Source organism: Ovis aries, chromosome 7 (genome assembly GCF_016772045.2).
Source record: "Ovis aries strain OAR_USU_Benz2616 breed Rambouillet chromosome 7, ARS-UI_Ramb_v3.0, whole genome shotgun sequence".
NCBI lineage: Eukaryota > Metazoa > Chordata > Mammalia > Artiodactyla > Bovidae > Ovis > Ovis aries.
Genome location: NC_056060.1, coordinates 395462 through 416240, shown reverse-complemented (window position 1 = coordinate 416240; position 20779 = coordinate 395462). Strand labels below are relative to the sequence as shown.

Sequence of the window (20779 nt, the reverse complement as noted above, 5' to 3'; positions counted from 1 at the left end):
AGATATTTTTAGGGGGTGAGGAGAGATGAGGGAAGCCAATCTGTATGGAATATTTAACCATATTATGAAGTAACAGTATGAATACAAGAACACATAGATCAATAAAAGAAAATGCAGGATCTATATTCAGGTGCAATATATATACTTGTAATTATATAATAAAGTATACTTTCAGATCATTAGGGAAAGAATGGATTTATTAAATGGAATTAGAACAAGTGACTAATCATTGGGGAAAATGATGTTTCCTGTCTTATAAATCATATACACATAAATTCAAGAAGAATTAGATATTTATAAGATGAACCCATAAGATAGCTATAAGAAAATAATATCAATATTTATCTACTGGGCTCAATAGTTAGAGACTTCATATGTGCAGAAGTAAAAGAAGAAAGTGATAGATTTGGCTACATAAAAATTTAAAACTTAGGGTTTTGCAAAATACATCACAAATTTTAAAGCAAGTTTCAGGGAAAACATTTGCAACCTGATGAAAAATTAATATCCCTAATGTACAAGGACTCCTTATAAACCAGAAAGAAAAATACAAATTCTCTAAAATAAAAATGAAAAAATTAACATAAAATTGAGAAAAATACACAAATTAGAAACAAGTAGTCAATAAATAAATGGAAAAAGATGTTCAAGTTTACTAGAATTCAAAGAAGTGTAAAATCAAATAATATGACACCAGATGTCACATTGACAAGGGCTAAAAAAGGTAATAATGTGTAATGTTACTGAACACATGAGGAAGTGGGCACTTTTATAGATTGCTGATGGCAGTGTACATTCTGGAAGGCAATTAGTAATATATTAACCCAGATATTCATAGAGGGGTTTATTAGTTTTCTAGTGTTGTCATAACAAAGTATCACAGATTAGGTGGCCTAAACAACAGAAATTTACTTTCTCTCTATTCTGCAGGTTAGAAGTCTAAATTGAGGTTTTAGAAATGCTGATTTCATTCTGAAGCCTCTCTCTCCTTGGCTTACAGATAACTTATCTTCTCCCTTTGTCTTCACATGCTCTTCACTCTGCATGTCTGTGTCCTAATCTCCTCTTATAAGAGGACCTCACTCCATGCTGGTTTAGGGCCTACCCCCACAAGGCTCATTTAACCCTAATTTTCTCTTTAGTCACATTCTGAGGTACTAGGGATTAGAACTTCAACATATGAATTTGGAGTACACAACTGAGCCCACATCAGAAGGGATTTTGAAAGATGCATATATAAGAACATTCACCACAGCACTGTTTATAAAAGTCAGAAAGTGAGGTAGGTAGCCTTCTAAAGCTGATCCCAGGCTCCCAGCAGTGGCACCCTTGTGTAATCCCCTCCCCTGGAGTGTCAGCTGGACCTTGGGACTTGCTTCTCAAGGACAGGATACAGCTAACATGATGGATGTCACTTCTGAGATCACGGTACAAAAGACTGTGGCTACTGTCTTGCTGGCTCTTCTTGTCTGATTGCTCTGGGAAAGAGGAGCATCAGGAAGGAGCAGAGGTGACTTCACATCAACAGTGAGGAAGGAACTGAAGTCTTCTATCCATAGGCTCTCCAGGAGCTGGATCCTGTCAACAATCACTGAGGAAGCTGGGATCTGCCCAGTTGAACCTTGGGATGATTCTGTCTCCAGCCAATACCATGACTGCAGCCTCTAAAGAGACTTCAAACAGAGGACCCAGCTAAGCCATGCTTGGATTTAAGACCTATGAAACCATGAGATGATAAATATGTGTTGTTTCAGCCACAGAGTTTTGGGCTAATCAACAAATAAACTAAAAGTAAAATAAAATCTCTGTAGAGGGATAACTAGTAGAATTTACCAAGCAATCCCTTGGAGAAAGAAATCCACTCCAGTATTCTTGCCTGGGAAGTCACATGGACAGAGGAGTCTGGCGGGCTATAGTCCATTTAATTACAAACAGTTGGAGACGACTAAGTGACTAAACAATAACAACAAAATCAAGTTATATACACACACACACACACGCACACACACACACACACATACACCATGGACTACTTAATTTTAAACGGTGATATGAGATCCATATTTACACGGTAAATTTACATAACATCAGTTCAGTTCAGTTCAGTCACTCAGTCGTGTCCAACTCTTTGTGACCCCATGAACAGCAGCTCACCAGGCCTCCCTGTCTATCACCAACTCCCGGATTTTACCTAAACTCATGTCCATCAAGTCGGTGATGCCATCCAACCGTCTCATGCTCTGTCCTCCCCTTCTCCTCCTGCCTTCAATCTTTCCCAGCATCAGGGTCTTTTCAAATGAGTCAGCTCTTCGCATCAGGTGGCCAAAGTATTGGAGTTTCAGCTTCAGTATCAGTCCTTCCAATGAACACCCAGGACTGATCTCCTTTAGGATGGACTGGTTGGATCTCCTTACAGTCCAAGGGACTCTCAAGAGTCTTCTCCAACACCACAGTTCAAAAGCATCAATTCTTTGGTGCTCAGCTTTCTTTATAGTCCAAGTCTCATATTACATGACTACTGGAAAAACCGTAGCCTTGACTAGATGGACCTTTGCTCGCAAAGTAATGTCTCTGCTTTTTAATATGCTGTCTAGTGAAAGTGAAGTGAAGTCGCTCAGTCATGTCTGACTATTTGTGACCCCATGGACACCAGGCTCCTCCGTCCATGGGATTTTCTAGGCAAGAGTACTGGACTGGGTTGCCATTTCCTTCTCCAGGGAATCTTCCCAACACAGGGACTGAACCCAGGTCTCCCGCATTGCAGACAGATGCTTTACCATCTGAGCCGCCAGGTGGGTCATAACTTTCCTTCAATATGCAAAAAAAAAAAAACCCAAAAAAAAAAACCAAAAAACAAACCAAACAAACAAACAAAAAAACTGCCTAGTAAAATCCTATTTATATAAATACAATAGTATGCTTTAGGGCATAAATAAAGAAGTTAAAACTCAAGAGATCTTAAATAATAAAGAAATGTATTGTATAGCAGGAAGGCTAGAGGCAGGGTGGTTCAGTCAATACCATCAAGGCTCTAGCTATTTCCATGACGATCCTCTCCCTTAAAAGTGTAGTCTTCTTTCTAACATTAATTCCCCTTTGGATCCAGAATCAACAGTTTGTGCATCCTCTTCCTGTCATCTCCCATTTGGGAGGGAAAGAGAGAAGGAGCTGCTTTCAGAAACTTTACCAGAAGAATGTGGAAACCATTTCTAGCAATCTCCAGTACACTTCTTCTAGACACACATTAGTGCAAATCTTATCTCATGGCCTTTCCGAACTCAAATGCTTTCGCGAGGCTGGGATTACCCTTGGATGTTCCAGGCTTCCCCTTACATTTGGAGGTGGGACCCTGCCACACATTCTTGTAGGTTTCTTGTAGGAAGAGTGGCTGCTTGCACTTTTGTTAAGGATCTTTGGGGAGGAAGGGAAGTAAGGATAGACGTGGGCAACAAATAATGAGTACTACATCATACTTGTGCTCGTGTGTCTCTTACTATCTCTGACTAGATGACACTAAGAGTGAACTGTTTTCTTTGCATTTTTCCTTATGATTTTTTTTTTTTTGCAATAAGATTCAGGGCCTATGAAGTCCAATCTAGTTAAACACTGATATCCTTTTTGTGAGCTGCTTATATGGGTTCTGTTTTGAGCTTACATGCTTATACTTTATTGGGTTGCAATCTCAGGGAAGAAAGAGTGCAGGGAAAAGATGAATGAGCAAACAAAGTGGGGAGAGGTAAGGTAAGCGGTGTGTACACAAGCTGACCACAGCTCTGCAGCACACAGAGCTGGCTCTCTGGGCTTACAGAGGCCAGAGGAAGCTACTGCCTCACAGCAGTTCTTCAGCGGGAAGGAAGGAGGAGCCACTAACAGCTGGTTCCTCCCAGTTTCCTGTCTCTCACAGGTTGCTGACCCATAGGGTGGGACCTGCACAACACCTCAGGGTTGAGAGAGTCAGTGCCTAGGCAGGCTGAAAAGAGGAGGAGGAGGAGGAGGAGGAGGAGGAGGAGGAGGAGGAGGAGGGGGAAGAGAAGCGGTGTGGGGCTCTCCAAGTGGAGACAGGGGTCTGGAATTCTCAAGGAGGAGGAAAGGACAACCTTTTCCTTTATATTACTTAGTCTTAGTCACATGAAATGTCTTTTTTTCTTTAAGCCCAGAACTGATGATTACACAACAAACAACTCAGTTTAAACTCTGTACTAAAGATTATATGACAATGTATCCTGTTTGAGGACAGTTTCTCCCTCCTGAAAACCTTCTGGCTAATCCTGTTATTTTAAAATGTAAATTATGGGAGAGGGTCTAGTAAGATCTTTACAACCTTGAGACACTCTTTCGATAATAACCAATTAAAAAAGTATCTAACTCCTTTGCTAACATTAGCAAGGGGGGCACTCTCCGTCCCCTTCTGATGTCCATGTCAGAAGCTCTCTCTGCCTCTTTTTATACTTTAATAAATCTCTGCTATACAAAAGCTTTAGAGTGATCAAGCCTGGTCCCCGGTCACTGGTCGCGAAGCTAAATCTTCTTCTTTGGAGATCACAAATCTGACATTGTTCACCGTGAGCCATCAGGGTGATGCATCTGGCAACGCCAGGCAGTCGCTGAGGAGGCTAGAGTCTAGGGAGGGGCGGTCGTCTCTCTGTCATCAGGGCTGCCCTTGGCTCCTCTGTCTGTGGGGGAGGGCAGGGCAGCATGGAAGCCATTGATAGAGCCACTCTGGCTGAAGACAGAGCCACGATTGAGTAGGGCAGGTGAAGCTAAGTGAATATTCTGGGCCAGTGACATATTCCTTGCAATAAACTTACTAGAAAAATATCCTCCTATAAAGCCAGCTGTTTTCTTCCTTTCTCTGAACCTTCCTAGATGCTTTGTACTTTTCCTTGTCATGTGCGTGCTTATTGCATAAGACCAAATACCAAATACTCCTTAAGAGAAGAGGTTCTAACACATCCATCTTTGAATTCTTCTGTGCACACTGTGGGCATTCAATCAACATTTAAAAATAAAAATTGGTATTCTTACATTTGCTCTGGTATGACAATCATCAGATGCTATAGGTACTGAAAACTGAGAAGGAATCTATAAAGTAAAAAACCACTATGGATAGCAAATTACTCCTTTAAGGGAATGTGTATTTTATATTACCAAAATAGGGACTTCAATAACTTACCTGGCAATAGTCTGTGTTTTCATCATTTCATGTTATTTTACTGATGGTAATTCTGGGAGCATGTAAGCATACAGTTAGAGGCAAGTTAATATTGGCACAGGAATTTTTCTCTATTTTAGGAATGAGAAAAGTAAAAACCCTATCTTGCAAGTGTAGAAGCAGCAACATAATTTTGTCTTAAGGTAGTATTAATATATCACTTCATTCATTCAACACTGATTTAACATATACATACACAGCATTTATGTACAAGGAACAGTATCTCGTGGTGTGAGAACTACAAAGGTATGGTTGTTATAAAGTTTATAATCTGGTAGGTGAAACAAGTTGAAGAGAAGTTACTATAACACAAGTAGATTTTCTTATTTCGATTCTACTATTAGTTGAAACTGTTTGTTCACTGTGAAACCTAGTAACCAGAGAGGAATAGCCTAAGAAAAGTGGACTATAAAAGTTAACTTGAAAACATTTTTATAACATTTATATATATCTACTACTGTGGGCAGGAATCCCTTAGAAGAAATGGAGTAGCCATCATGGTCAACAATAGAGTCCGAAATGCAGTACTTGGATGCAATCTCAAAAACAACAGAATGATCTCTGTTCGTTTCCAAGGCAAACCATTCAATATCACAGTAATCCAAGTCTATGCCCCAACCAGTAACACTGAAGAAGCTGAAGTTGAAGACCTACAAGATCTTTTAGAACTAACACTCGAAAAGATGTCCTTTTCATTATAGGGGACTGGAATGTAAAAGTAGGAAGTCAAAAAACACCTGGAGTAACAGGCAAATTTGGCCTTGGAATACGGAATGAAGCAGGGTAAAGGCTAATAGAGTTTTGCCAAGAGAACGTACTGGTCACAGCAAACACAAGAGAAGACTCTACACATGGACATCACCAGATGGTCAACACCGAAATCAGATTGATTATATTCTTTGCAGCCAAAGATGGAGAAGCTCTATACAGTCAGCAAAAACAAGACCGGGAACTGACTGGCTCAGATCATGAGCTCTTTATAGCTAAATTGAGACTTAAATTGAAGAAAGTAGGGGAAACCACTAAACCATTCAGGTATGACCTAAATCAAATTCCTTATGATTATACAGTGGAAGTGAGAAATAGATTTAAGGGCCTAGATCTGATAGACAGAGTGCCTGATGAATGATGGACAGAGGTTCATGACATTGTACAGGAGACAGGGATCCAGACCATCCCCATGGAAAAGAAATGCAAAAAAGCAAAGTGGCTGTCTGGGGAGGCCTTAGAAATAGCTGTGAAAAGAAGAGAAGTGAAAAGCAAAGGAGAAAAGGAAAGATATAAGCATCTGAATGCAGCATTCCAAAGAATAGCAAGAAAAGATAAGAAAGCAGAAGATATTAAGAAGAGGTGGCAAGAATACACAGAAGAAGTGTACAAAATGATCTTCACAACCAAGATAATCATGATGGTGTGATCACTCACCTACAGCCAGACATCCTGGAATGCGAAGTCAAGTGGGCCTTAGAAAGCATCACTATGAACAAAGCTAGTGGAGGTAATAGCATTCCAGTTGAGCTATTTCAAATCCTGAAAGATGATGCTGTCAAAGTGCTGCACTCAATATGCCAATAAATATGGAAAACTCAGCAGTGGCCACAGGGTTGGAAAAGGTCAGTTCATTTCAGTCCCAAAGAAAGGCAATGCCAAAGAATGCTCAAACTACCAGACAATTGCACTCATTTCACATGCTAGTAAAGTAATGCTCAAAATTCTCCAAGCCAGGCTTCAGCAATCCATGAACCATGAACTTCCTGATGTTCAAGCTGGTTTTAGAAAAGGCAGAGGAACCAGAGATCAAATTGCCAACATTTGCTGGATCATGGATAAAGCAAGAGAGTTCCAGGAAAACATCTATTTCTGCTTTATTGACTATGCCAAAGCCTTAGACTGTGTGGATCACAGTAAACTGTGGAAAATTCTGAAAGAGTTGGTGATGGACCGGGAAGCCTGGCATGCTGCAATTCATGGGGTCGCAAAGAGTCAGACATGACTGAGCAACTGAACTGAATTGATAGCTTGAAAGGGTCAGGATAAAACCATATGGGCAACTGCCAAACAGTTTTTTTTTTTTTAATATAACTACCAGAATACACGATTACAAGTAGTTTTTTTTTTTAAATTTAATTCATCTCATAACCTTTACTCAGGAAGCAACAGAAAACCTAACCAATGGTTCAATGCTTTTGAAAATACTACTAACTAGATGGTATTGAAGCTGATTAGATGATAACAACTCCCAATATAGGGAAACTATGGATTTATCATTATGGAGAAGGAAATGGCAACCCACTCCAGTGTTCTTGCCTGGAGAATCCCAGGGACAATGAAGCCTGGTGGGCTGCCGTCTATGGAGCTGCACAGAGTAGGACATGACTGAAGTGACTTAGCAACAGCAGTAGCAGCATGGATTTATCAGGGTCAGTTCACAAGCAAACACCAACAGTTGCCCAATGGGACTAACTTAAATGGCATGCTTTTCCCAAAGAACATGCTACCAACAAAATCCTAAACTAGTACCAACAGTCCATAAAATAAAAATATTTCAGTCACTACCAAAAAAAAAAAAAAAAAAGATCTGTTAAAATCACTTTACAAAAGAAGACTGCTTGAAGAGCTTTATGTGACTTGCCTGAAGTCATATGACTAGTTAGTTAAAGGGGCACACAACCCCCATCAAACTAGTATTCTAGATTGTGTAAAATGTATGGTCGAAAATAAATTCCTCAGCTTCTTTTTTATGAAGCATAGTTACTTTACATGATTTACAATGTTGTGCTAAAATGGTATATAACAGTCATTCAGTTATATACACATTCTTTTTCATATTTTTTTCCATCATGGTTTATCATAGGATATTGAATATAGTTCCCTGTGCTATAAAGTAGGACCTTGCTATTTAACTTACACGTAGTGTATATCATCTGAAATGCTGGGCTGGATGACTTACAAGCTGGAATTAAGATTGCCAGAAGTATCAACAACCTCAGATATACAAATGATATCACTCTAATGGCAGAAGACAGAAAGTAAAGAGGGACTAAACAGCCTCTTGATGAGGGTGAAAGAGAAGAGTGAAAAAGCTGGCTTAAACAGTCATCAAGACAGTATGGTACTGGCACAAAGACAGAAATACAGATCAATGGAACAAAATAGAAAGCCCAGAGTTAAATCCACACACCTATGGACACCTTATCTTTGACAAAGGAGGCAAGAATATACAATGGAGAAAAGACAATCTCTTTAACAAGTGGTGCTGGGAAAACAGGTCAACCACTTGTAACAGAATGAAACTAGAACACTTTCTAACACCATACACAAAAATAAACTCAAAATGGATTAAAGATCTAAACGTAAGACCAAAAACTATAAAACTCCTAGAGGAGAACATAGGCAAAACACTCTCCGACATACATCACAGTAGGATCCTCTATGACCCACCTCTCAGAATATTGGAAATAAAAGCACAAATAAACAAATGGGACCTATTTAAAATTAAATGCTTCTGCACAACAAAGGAAACTATAAGCAAGGTGAAAAGACAGCCTTCAGAATGGGAGAAAATAATAGCAAATGAAGTAACTGACAAAGAATTAATCTCAAAAATATACAAGCAACTCCTGCAGCTCAATTCCACAAAAATAAATGACCCAATTAAAAAATGGGCCAAAGAACTGAATAGACATTTCTCCAAAGAAGACATACAGATGGCTAACAAACATGAAAAGATGCCCGACATCACTCATTATCAGAGAAATGCAAATTAAAACCACAGTGGGTACCATTTTACGCCAGTCAGAATGGCTGCTATCAAAAAGTCTACAAACAATAAATGCTGGAGAGGGTGTGGAGAAAAGGGAACCCTCTTACACCGTTGGTGGGAATGCAAACTAGTACAGCCACTATGGAGAACAGTGTGGAGATTCCTTAAAAACTGGAAATAGAACTGTCATACGACCCAGCAATCCCACTGCTGGGCATACACACCAAGGAAACCAGAATTGAAAGAGACACGTGTACCCCAATGTTCATCACAGCACTGTTTATAATAGCCAGGACATGGAAGCAACCTAGATGTCCATCAGCAGACGAATGGATAAGAAAGCTGTGGTACATATACACAATGGAGTATTACTCAGCCATTAAAAAGAATGCATTTGAATCAGTTCTAATGAGGTGGATGAAACTGGACACTATTATACAGAGTGAAATAAACCAGAAAGAAAAACACCAATATAGTATACTAATGCATATATATGGAATTTAGAAAGATGTTAATGATAATCCTATATGTGAGATAGCAAAAGAGACACAGATGTATAGAGCAGTGTTTTGGACTCTGAGGGAGAGGGAGAGGGTGGGATGATTTGGGAGAATGGCATTGAAACATGTATAATATCATATATGAAACAAATAGCCAGTCCAGGTTCAATGCATGAGACAGGATGCTTGGGGCTGGTGCACTGGGATGACCCAGAGGGATGGTATGGGGAGGGAGGTGGGGGAGGTGTTCAGGATGGGAAACACGTGTACACCTGTGGTGGATTCATGTTGATGTATAGCAAAACCAATACAATATTGTAAAGTAATTAACCTTCAATTAAAATAAATAAATTTATATTAAAAAAAGAAGCAAAAAAATATTATCTTGCAAAAAAAAAAAAGAGCTGGCTTAAAACTCAACATTCAAAAACTAAGATTATGTTACCCTTTCCCACCACTTCATGGCAAACAGGTGGGGAAAAGTAGAAAGTGGTGACAGATTTTATTTTCTTCGGCTCCAAAATCCCTGCAGATACTGACTGCAGCCATGATATTAAGACACTTGCTCCTTGGAAGAAAAGCTGTGACAAATCTAAACAGTGTATTAAAAAGCAGAGACATTACTTGGCCAACAAAGGTCTGTATATTCAAAAATATGTTTTTTCCAGTAGTCATGTATGGATGCGAGAGTTGGACCATAAAGAAGGCTGAGAACTGAAGAACTGATGCCTTTGAACTGTGGTGCTAGAGAAGACTCTTGAGGCCCCTTGGACTTCAAGGAGATCCAACCAGTCCATCCTTAAGGAAATCAGTCTTGAATATTCACTGGAAGGACAGATGCTGAAGCTGAAGCTCCAATACTTTAGCCAACTCATTGGAAAAGACCTTGATGTTGGGAAAGATAGAAGACAAAAGGAGAAGAGGGCATCAGTGGATGCAATGGTCAGATAGCATCATCGACTCAATGGACATGAACCTGAGCAAACTTTGGGAGATAGTGAAGGACAAGGAAGTCTGGCAAGCTGCAGTCCATGGGGTTGCAAAGAATCAGGCACAGTTTAGCAACTCAATAATAACAACAAATACAGTATTTATAGCTGGTATCTGCAAAATCCCAAACTCCTAATTTATCCCTCCCTGACCCGCTTTCCCCTTGGTAATCATATATCTGTTTTCTTTGTGAGTCTGTTTCTGTTTTATAAATAAGTTTATTTGTATCATATTTTAGATTCCACATATAAATGATATCATATGGTATTTGTCTTCTTCTTTCTGATTTACTTCACTTAGTATGATAATCTCTGGGCTCATCCATGTAGCTACAAATGGCATTGTTTTCTTCTTTTCTATGGCTAAATAATATTCCATTGTATACATATGCCATGTCTGCTTTATCCACGCATCTGCTAATGGAAACTTAGGTTCTTGTCTTCTTCTAAGTTGGACAAAACCTAATAATATTTTTCTAAATATTCTAAAGTGTTTGAAATGACCATTACACATGAACAATGTTATGTATTTGATCAATATTTAATAAGTTTCTATTACATGCTAGGCACTGAGGCTATAGACTCAGTCTATAAAGACAAAAGACAAGAAATGTCTATAGGCTCTGCCTTGACTGTGGGGAGCAAAGACTTGGAAACAGTAGGAATACCGAACATGAGCAGTGCTGGCCTAGTAGTGTGTGTAAGGCCCTGAGACATGAGAGAAAGTCTCCAGAGAGCAAGAGCTGCCTGAGATCTAAGTCTAGAAAAAGTGAGGAGGTGCTCATCACACAGACAAGGACGGGGGGAAGAGCATTTAGACAAGGAGCGGCAAGTGCAAAGCACTGATGCTGGGACAACTGGGTGTGCCGGAGAAGGCAGTGCGAACAGTAATGCCGAAGGCGGCACAGGACCATGCCGGAAGGCCCGGGGCTCCACCTCAGATGGTCCAAGGAGGAGTCTCAACTTATCTGCACGGAATAGGCAACTGTTGAAGGGCTTTATGAAGTGCTGCCTGCTCAGTTTTATGTTCTATTGATAGAGAGACAACTTTAATGTCCATGTAAAGTGGCCTGGAGGAGCCAAATCTGCAGGTTAGGACACTAGGAGAATAATTCTGGTGAGAGATGAAGGAACTTTGGAAATCAAGAAGAAGGAGGGAGATGAGTAGCACTGATTTCTCCCGTTGCTTATGATAAATGTAAAAATGGCTTACATGTTTTTAGAGAAGTAAATATTTCCCCAACAATATTATCACAATGATTTCCACTCTGCTTAACACAAAGTACACTCAGGTTAGGGCTTCCCCTGTGGCTCAGCGGTAAAGAATCCAAGAGCAATGCAGGAGATGCAGGAGATGTGGGTTTGATCTCTGGGTCAGGAAGATCCCTTGGAGGCAGGCATGGCAACCCATTCCAGTATTCTTGCCTGGAGAATCCCATGGACAAAGGGGCCTGGAGGGATGCAGTCCTCATGGTCACAAAGAGTTGGACACGACTGAAGCAAGTAGGCATGCACACACTCAAGTTAAGACTCTACAATATATGAAACAGTCAAAGTAAAAATCTTGACTTAGAGCACTAACCTCTAATGTAGAATATTCTGTTAAGCTTATCAGTCTCAGAAAGAAGTTCTGATTTTTTTGTAAATGAGTGAAAAATTCTGACATTTAAAGGAAATGTAGTCACACTTTTACAAAAATGCCCTCCATAGGCTATCTACATTTTTACCTCCTTCATCTGTATCACAAACATATGTGTGTTGAACTTTTAAATAATAGACAACAGGTGTCTTAATCTGTGACACTTGCCATACTATTTCATAAATGCCCAATTAACACCAACATCAAATCCGAGATCAAGTATCTTCTACATTGGGATGTGACTATTTAAAAAATTAAAGAGCTCATCTGCCTAGAATTTTCCAAGCAGAAGTTTCACAACTAAATTTTCAACTGAGGGCTACACTTAAACTCAGCTAACAACTGTCACATCAGACAAACACATTTAACACTTGCTGGTTAACCTAGCAATTGGTTCCATTTACATTTTCACTCTGTTAAGGGAACAGGGATCCAAATATTTGAACAATGAATAGGTCCAGAGAGTCCTTCTGCCTACCAACTCTTTTCCTCCCATCAGTTAGAGTCATCAATAATCAGTTGCACGATTTCAGTAATTACTCATTTACATATTTAAACTGACATTTTGAAATGACAGTGAGAAGCTGACGATTAACTATTCTCTAAGGAAATGCCCTTTCTCTCCATTTGGTTTCTACTCTGGGACTGACACTTAGAGAGATTTTCAATTTACCAAACAATGGAGAGTCTCCCCAGCTGAGACCCCCATGTAAATTTATTTAGAATGCAAATACCTCAACTTCTGTACCAAGAATTTAAATGCCATTCCCACTGATGCTAAGAAGCCAGTTTTAAAATGAAAATTCATCTGCACCATAGACCTTGGATAAATTAACAGGAAATCACTGTAAGGCTTTAGGGGTTTTGATAGGTTTTCTTGTGATAGCTGTGCAGCATTTATTGGGGGGGAGGGGAAGTCCTTAAGGAAAGGCCACTAGGTGCATTCTTTTTCCTCAGAGGCTCTGTTATCTTGGCTCTCTGTCTTAAACTAGAGATGGTAAACTTCTGTTGCAAGAATCAAATGAGATAAGGTTTAGAACAATTGATTGTAAACTATAAAAGCTTCTATAAACATTTGCTATTATTACTTTAGATGTTCACTAACCTGGCTACTCCAAATTAAAAAACTATAAAACAAAGGGCTGGTAGAAAAAAAAAACAAAACTATCCAGAAAAATATATTTACTAAAAATGCATGTGAACAAACCGACCTATAGATTCAATGCAATCCCAATGAAACATCTCAGCTGCCTGTGTTGAAGAAATTGACAAGCTGATCCTAAAATGTATAAGGGAACTTAGAGGACTAAGAACGGCCAACCTTAAAAAGAGACCCAGAGAGATGCTGTAGGGAGGGAGGTGGGAGGGGGGTTCATGTTTGGGAACGCATGTAAGAATTAAAGATTTTAAAATTTAAAAAATAAAAAACTAAAAAAAAAAAAAGAGAGAAGAACAAAACTGGAGGACTCACACTTCTCAATTTCAAAACTTAAAACAAAGCAACAGTAATCAGAATAGTGTGGTACTGGTATATGGATAGGCACACCTGCAGGCAGCAGAACTGGGAGTCAAGAAATGAACGTTTATGTTTATGGTCAATTGGTTGGTGATAAGAGAGTCAACAAAATAGGAAAGAATAGTCTTTTCAACAAATGGTGCTTGAACAAATTGACTAGTTCAGTTCAGTTCAGTCGCTCAGTCGTGTCCGACTCTTTGTGACCCCATGAATCGCAGCACGCCAGGCCTCCCTGTTCATCACCAACTCCCAGAGTTCACTCAAACTCACGTCCATCGAGTCAGTGATGCCATCCAGCCATCTCATCCTTGGTTGTCCCCTTCTCCTCCTGCCTCCAATCACTCCCAGCATCACAGTCTTTTCCAATGAGTCAACTCTTCGCATGAGGTGGCCAAAGTACTGGAGTTTCAGCTTTAGCATCAGTCCTTCCAAAGAAATCCCAGGGCTGATCTCCTTCAGAATGGACTGGTTGGATCTCCTTGCAGTGCAAGGGACTCTCAAGAGTCTTCTCCAACACCACAGTACAAATGCATCAATTCTTTGGTGCTCAGCCTTCTTCACAGTCCGACTTTCACAGCCATACATGACCACAGGAAAAACTGTAGCCTTGACGAGACGGACTTTTGTTGGCAAAGTAATGTCTCTGCTTTTGAATATGCTATCTAGGTTGGTCATAACTTTTCTTCCTAGGAGTAAGCATCTTTTAATTTCATGGCTGCAGTCACCATCTGTGGTGATTTTGGAGCCCCCAAAAAGAAAGTCTGATACTGTTTCCACTCTTTCCCCATCTATTTCCCATGAAGTGATGGGACCAGATGCCATGATCTTCGTTTTCTGAATGTTGATCTTTAAGCCAACTTTTTTACTCTCCTCTTTCACTTTCATCAAGAGGCTTTTTCGTTCCTCTTCACTTTCTGCCATAAGGGTGGTGTCATCTGCATATCTGAGGTTATTGATATTTCTCCTGGCAATCTTGATTCCAGCTTGTGTTTCTTTCAGTCCAGCATTTCTCATGATGTACTCTGCATATAAATTAAATAAGCAGGGTGACAATACAACTTGATAGCCACATGCAAAAAAAATGAACTTGGATCCTTCTTCACACCATATACAAAAATAAATTCAAAATGGATCACAAATCTAATGTAAGAACAAAACCTATAAAACTCTTAGAAGAAAACAGGAATATATCTTTGTGACTGTGGATTACCCAAAACTTTCTTAGATATGACACTGAAACACAAGCAACTAAAGGTTACATAGTGTATGATTCCATTTACATGAAATATCCGTAACAGGCAAATCTATAGAGACAGAAAGTAGATTAATGGTTGCCTAGAGCTGGGTAGGTTGTGGGGGGGAGTGAAACAGGGGAGTACTGCCATCATAACAATATTAGATCTTCCTAACCAAGAACACAAGATGGTTTTCCTTTTATCCAATCATTTTAAATTTTACTAGAGGAATGTTATGATGTAGATATGTCATCAGGAAAACAGAAATGACACACCTTAATTATGGGATGTGTGTATGTGCTCAGCCACTTCAGTCGTGTCTGACTCTTTGTGACCCCATGGACTGCAGCCCGCCACGCTCCTCTGCCCACGGGATTTTTCTAGCCAAGAATACTGGAGTTAGTTGCCATGCCTCCCTCCAGGGGATCTTCCTGACCCAGGGATTGAATCCACATCTCCTGCATTGCAGGCAGATTCCTTACCCACTAAGCCACCTGGGAAGCCCAGTTATGGGGAACTGCATGATTTTGATTTGATTTGATTATATATTTTCCAAATTTTCAGCAACAAAAATATCTTATATAACTAGGAAGAAGTTATTTTTAAAGGAAAATATATAATAAAATATACTTACATTTAAAGTATCTCACAAACAAGGAAAATGCCTGAAAGATTTTTCAGTATACATGACATGCCACTGTTTATTCTTGGTTATTTATTCATCAGAATTTACTGATTGAGGGCTATATGGCAAATACTGTGCTAGATCCTGAGTGTACAGTTAATAAACCATGATTCTGTCCCTCATGAAGGCTGTATTTAGTGGGAGAATGACAATAAATTGGCAAACAAAGCAATAAACAAATGCAACTACAGGTTGAAAAGGGTTCTTTGGAAGAAAGCCATTGGTATATGATGGAGAATAATGCCGGGGTAGAGATGACTCACTTCATTTATTATTTTCTTATTTTGGTCATACCACTCAACTGGTAGGATCTTAGTTCCCTGACCAGGAATTGAACTCAAGCCCTTGGCAGTGAAAACAGAGTCCTAACCACTGGACCCCCAGGGAAGTCCCTAACTCACTTTGATACAGTGGTCATGGAAGCTCTCTCAAAGGCAATAAAGTCTGAGCTGAGGTTTGAAGACTAAGCCTAAATGAAACTGATGGTTTATGATATTTGTCAAAATGTGCAACATAAACAGTTTCTTAAGCTGAAGGATAAAGACAAGAACTTTAGAATTCCAAAAGGAAATTAATGTCAGTCAATAGAGTAAAACCACCATCTTCAATCACAGGATATCTAGAGCCTGCAAAACTCAATACCAGAAAGTGGCGTGAAGTCATCGTGAGGTTAGTGAAGGCGCCAGAAGAGCCTGCAGCGGTCACTGTGCAGCCCGAACCCCTCCCTCTTCAAGCTGTGGCTTGGCTCCACCTCATGGCAGTTTAAGTATCCATGGGAATGATTCTGGATTCCCCTGGCAGCCTCGGAGTTCCTGGGCAGCAGCAGCAATTCCAGGAATCTCCAGTTAACCAATACCTTTTTTTGGTCAGTTTGATGGGGAAAGCTGGGCCTAGAGGATATTTAAGACACAAAGCCCTAACTTTTTATCTTCCTTCTTCCTGAAATGGTATGCCTTGACATGTCCCCAGGGCCTCAGACTTTCTTCTCCTTCTCCCTTTTCTGAACACAACACCTCCAGTTCACTCCTCTTTGAAGATGAGGGCGAGGGTAAAGGACTGGAGCCAATACAGTTGAATTTGGGTTAATATGGGGAGTTTTATTACATGTATTGGTTGCTACTTGCCTGCCCAATATCAATTTCTCACTCTTAATAGCAGAACTCAGCTTCTGTATAGGAGGCAATGTACCCAAATAGATGACATGCTTCCTTAAACTCAACTGCATGTAGAGTTTGACCAACATTACCCCAATTAAGGGATCCGCGAAAGCTGTGCTTTGATGATACAGGCATCATCCACTTCAGCTTCCTCTTACCCTTCCCTCCCTAGAACCTGGAGATGAAGTTGGAGACACAGCAATCATTTCAGGACTGTGAGATAACCATGAAGATGATGCTCCATGTGAAGAATGGTGATACAGAAAGACAGAAAGAAGCTACACGTTGATCCCATTATGGAGCTGCTGCCTCAGCCTGGCAAGCCCACCTCCAGACTTCTAGGTGTTACAGTCAATCCTTATTTGACTTATATATGCTATTACGTATAGCCCAAACAAAATCCTAACAGCTACAGCTATTGATGTTAGCACAAACTTCATATCTTTTAAAGAATTCAAGGTTTTAAGTTAGAAAGCCCAACTCTCAAATTTAATATAAGAGAAAATTCACAGCATTCCACACCTTACCACACACTATAGAGAGGTCAGTAAAGTCATTAAATAGTGGCAGCATGAAGAAGTGACACTGGAAATGGAGTCATTTTCATTAACCTCATTCCTCCAGCATACCAAATAAACATGTGCTCCAGGAAAACTGTGCTTGCTGTGTAAAGACACTTCTGGACAAGGTCTTCACTTCCTCCTCTTAATGAAATTGCCACCCTGAACTCCTATATCGAAATTCTGTCACAGCCTAAAAATAACTTCCACAGCAACTCTGCCCACAGCTAAAGTTTTGGCTCTGCAATACGTGAACCGTGAACTTCCAGATGTTCAAGCTGGTTTTAGAAAAGGCAGAGGAACCAGAGATCAAATTGCCAACATCTGTTCCATCATCAAAAAAAGCAAGAGAGTTCCAGAAAAACATATATTTTTGCTTTCGTGACTATGCCAAAGCCTTTGACTGTGTGGATCACAATAAACTGTGGAAAATTCTGAAAGTGATGTGAATACCAGACCACCTGACCTGCCTCTTGAGAAAACTATATTCAGGTCAGGAAGCAACAGTTAGAACTGGACATGGAACAACAGATTGGTTCCAAACAGGAAAAGGAGTATGTCAAGGCTGTATATTGTCACCCTGCTTATTTAACTTATATGCAGAGTACATCATGAGAAATCCTGGGCTGGAGGAAGCACAAGCTGGAATCAAGATTGCTGGGAGAAATATCAATAACCTCAGATATGCAGATGACACCACCCTTATGGCAGAAAGTGAAGAGGAACGAAAAAGCCTCTTGATGAAAGTGAAAGAGGAGAGTGAAAAAGTTGGCTTAAAGCTCAACATTCAGAAAACTAAGATCATGGCATCTGGTCCCATCACTTCATGGGAAATAGATGGGGAAAGAGTAGAAACAGTGTCACACTTTCTTTTTTGGGGCTCCAAAATCACTGCAGATAGTGATTGCAGCCATGAAATCAAAAGATGCTTACTCCTTGGAAGGAAAGTTCTGACCAACCTAGATAGCATATTAAAAAGCAGAGAGATAATCTTTGTCAACAAAGGTCTGTCTAGTCAAGGCTATGGTTTTTCCAGTAGCCATGTAGGAATGTGAGAGTTGGACTATAAAGAAAACTGAGTGCCAAAGAATTGATGCTTTTGAACTGTGGTGTTGGAGAAGACTCTTGAGAGTCCCTTGCATTGCAAGGAGATCCAACCAGTCCATTCTAAAGGAGCTCAGTTCTGGGTGTTCATTGGAAGGACTGATGTTGAAGCTGAAACTCCAACACTTTGGGCACCTGAGGCGAAGAGCTGACTCATTTGAAAAGACCCTGATGCTGGGAAAGATTGAGGGCAGGAGAATGGGATGACAGAGGATGAGATGGTTGGATGTCATCACTGACTCAATGGACATGAGTTTGGGTAAACTCTGGGAGTTGGTGATGGACAGGGAGGCCTGGTGAGCTGCAGTTCATGGGGTCGCAAAGAGTTGAGCACGACTGAGCGATTGAACTGAACTGAACTACTACTGAAGATACCTTCCTTTCAAGCAGATATATTAAAGTGATGTAGCTCAAAGGATAAAGTATTTTCCAACTTTTACTCCAGTGAATTTCTACCTCCCTCTAAAATTCCTTCTTTAACATCATGCCCTTATAATGCTTCACCTTCCAAAACAAAGTTCTCAAGCAAAATTCATTATCCTTCAGGGTCCACACAGACCCCATTCAAAATAATATGAACATTTATATAGAAAGTGTAGTTAAGATAAAGAAACAATATTAATAAAATTAAAGGAAATGAAGGAGAGAATTTTGGTCATTTTCTATATGCACTCTTGCCCATATGAAATTAATGTCTTTTTGCATTCTAACATGAAGAATGCAGACAGCTTATATTATTGCTAATGAGATAATGCCCTTTCAGGTAAGGAAATAACAACAAAAAAACTAAACTATATGATGAATTTTTTTTTATTCTGGAACCAAAAAAGGGAAAGACTTCCAGATGAAAATATATACAAGGTCACCTGGAGTTACACATTTCTTTCATTTCAGGACATAATTACTCCATAAATTATTCTGATATCTTTCTAATGTTTTCTAATGCAACTTCAAAAAAGTGAGAAAATTCAGCTAGGAATTATCATAATTGAGTCAAGTCCGAAAGAATTTTGTCTTCTTTTCCCCCCATACGTCTGATCACCTGTTTCAGAGATTTTTTTTTTTTTAATTTGGGGGTGGAGAGGGATTTCCTACTCTCTTTCTCTGTGTAAGCAAGTACAATCAGTAGGAGGCACCCTGGGATTTTCAGAGTATCTTGATCATCACCAAGACAAAGGCTTAAAAAAAAAAAATGTAACACAATTTAGGCTGCCTACCCCTTTGAAGGCAATTCCAATTTCGGTGCGTACAGGCTTCAGCGCCCAGTGTCGACCTTTCATATAAGCATTCTGGAAGACGTTACGGTTGCCTTCCTCACCATCAGTGTCTGATACGTGATAAATATTTGGGCAGAGTAATTATTTTACCAAGCCTCGCCGCTTGAAGTTGCAATATCGCCCCTGCAGGGGAGCTGGAAGCCAGCACAGCGAGGGTCTGAAGATCACGCAGAGGCGCCCCGAGGCCCCTCGAGAGGCTCACCTGGTTGGAGCCTTGAGCCGGGATAGGGAGTAGGGTCTATATTCCAGCCTCACCTCTCAGCCCCCACTTTGCGCCTGAACGCTTCGCTCCCCTCAGGCTAAGAGGTTTAGATCAGTACTGAGCGGCAAACTATTAACACGCTCACTTTGGGGGCTCCGAAGTTTGGAACGCAGGGTCTCTGTGGCACACGAAAGTTTTTCACAGCTTGTTTTTCCTGCTCAGCTCTGTCGCTGAGCGTGCACCCCTCTCCCGGTGCGGTCCCGGGTCTGTCCGCCGAGCAACCGGACAAGACCGCTGCCCGGTGGCCACAGCGTCTTGACACCCTGAGGCTGCAGGGCAGCCTCTCCTACCTGGGCAAGCGGCCAGCACTCGTCTCCCCAGAAGCAGGAGCGCTCCCAGTCCCGGAGGAGGACCCGCATCCGAAAGAGAGGTCTCCCTGTGCCCAGACAAAGGCAGCGCTGGGGAAAGTTGCACCAACCGGCACCTCCAGGAGACGAGCTGAGCAGCGAGCTCCTCGGCCTCAGCGGCCGAGCCGGCGACGCGCTCTCAGAGTCGCGGGCAACGTTTCCCGTGAACTTCGCAGCAACTTGGGGGAAGTTGGGGGCGATGGGGCCGAGGAGGGGACTCGGGCATCGCGGAGAGGCGGGTCGCGCCCCGGCCAGTCCCGCGGACCTCCCCGAGTACCTGCTGATGTAGCCGTCGCCGTCGCCGTCGCAGGTCTGGAAGAGGCGCCGCATCCTCTCCTCCTCGCCGGTGCTCGACGTGTCACTGCTGCTGCTTCCGCCGCTGGCGCTCCCCGCCGCCGCCGCCATCACGCGCCCGCCCCCGGCTCGGGAGGCGGAGGACGCGCGGCCGCGGGAGGAACCCGCCGGCGCGCACGGCGCTGGCCGCTCCCGGCCCCAGCCTGACTGACGACGGAGCATGCCCAGTGGTCGCCGCG

At 41.2% G+C, this 20779-nt stretch overlaps 1 protein-coding gene across 1 annotated transcript in view; it reads right to left on the bottom strand.

The window, feature by feature from the left end:
* MCC (MCC regulator of WNT signaling pathway) overlaps window positions 1-20762 on the bottom strand; it is a 533716-nt gene extending 512954 nt beyond the window's left edge. Inside the window, exon 1 of the mRNA XM_060418703.1 lies at window positions 20524-20762. Coding sequence (XP_060274686.1) covers window positions 20524-20762 — 239 coding nt within the window. The remainder of the gene's footprint in view (window positions 1-20523) is intronic.
* Between the last annotated feature and the right edge of the window lie 17 nt (window positions 20763-20779).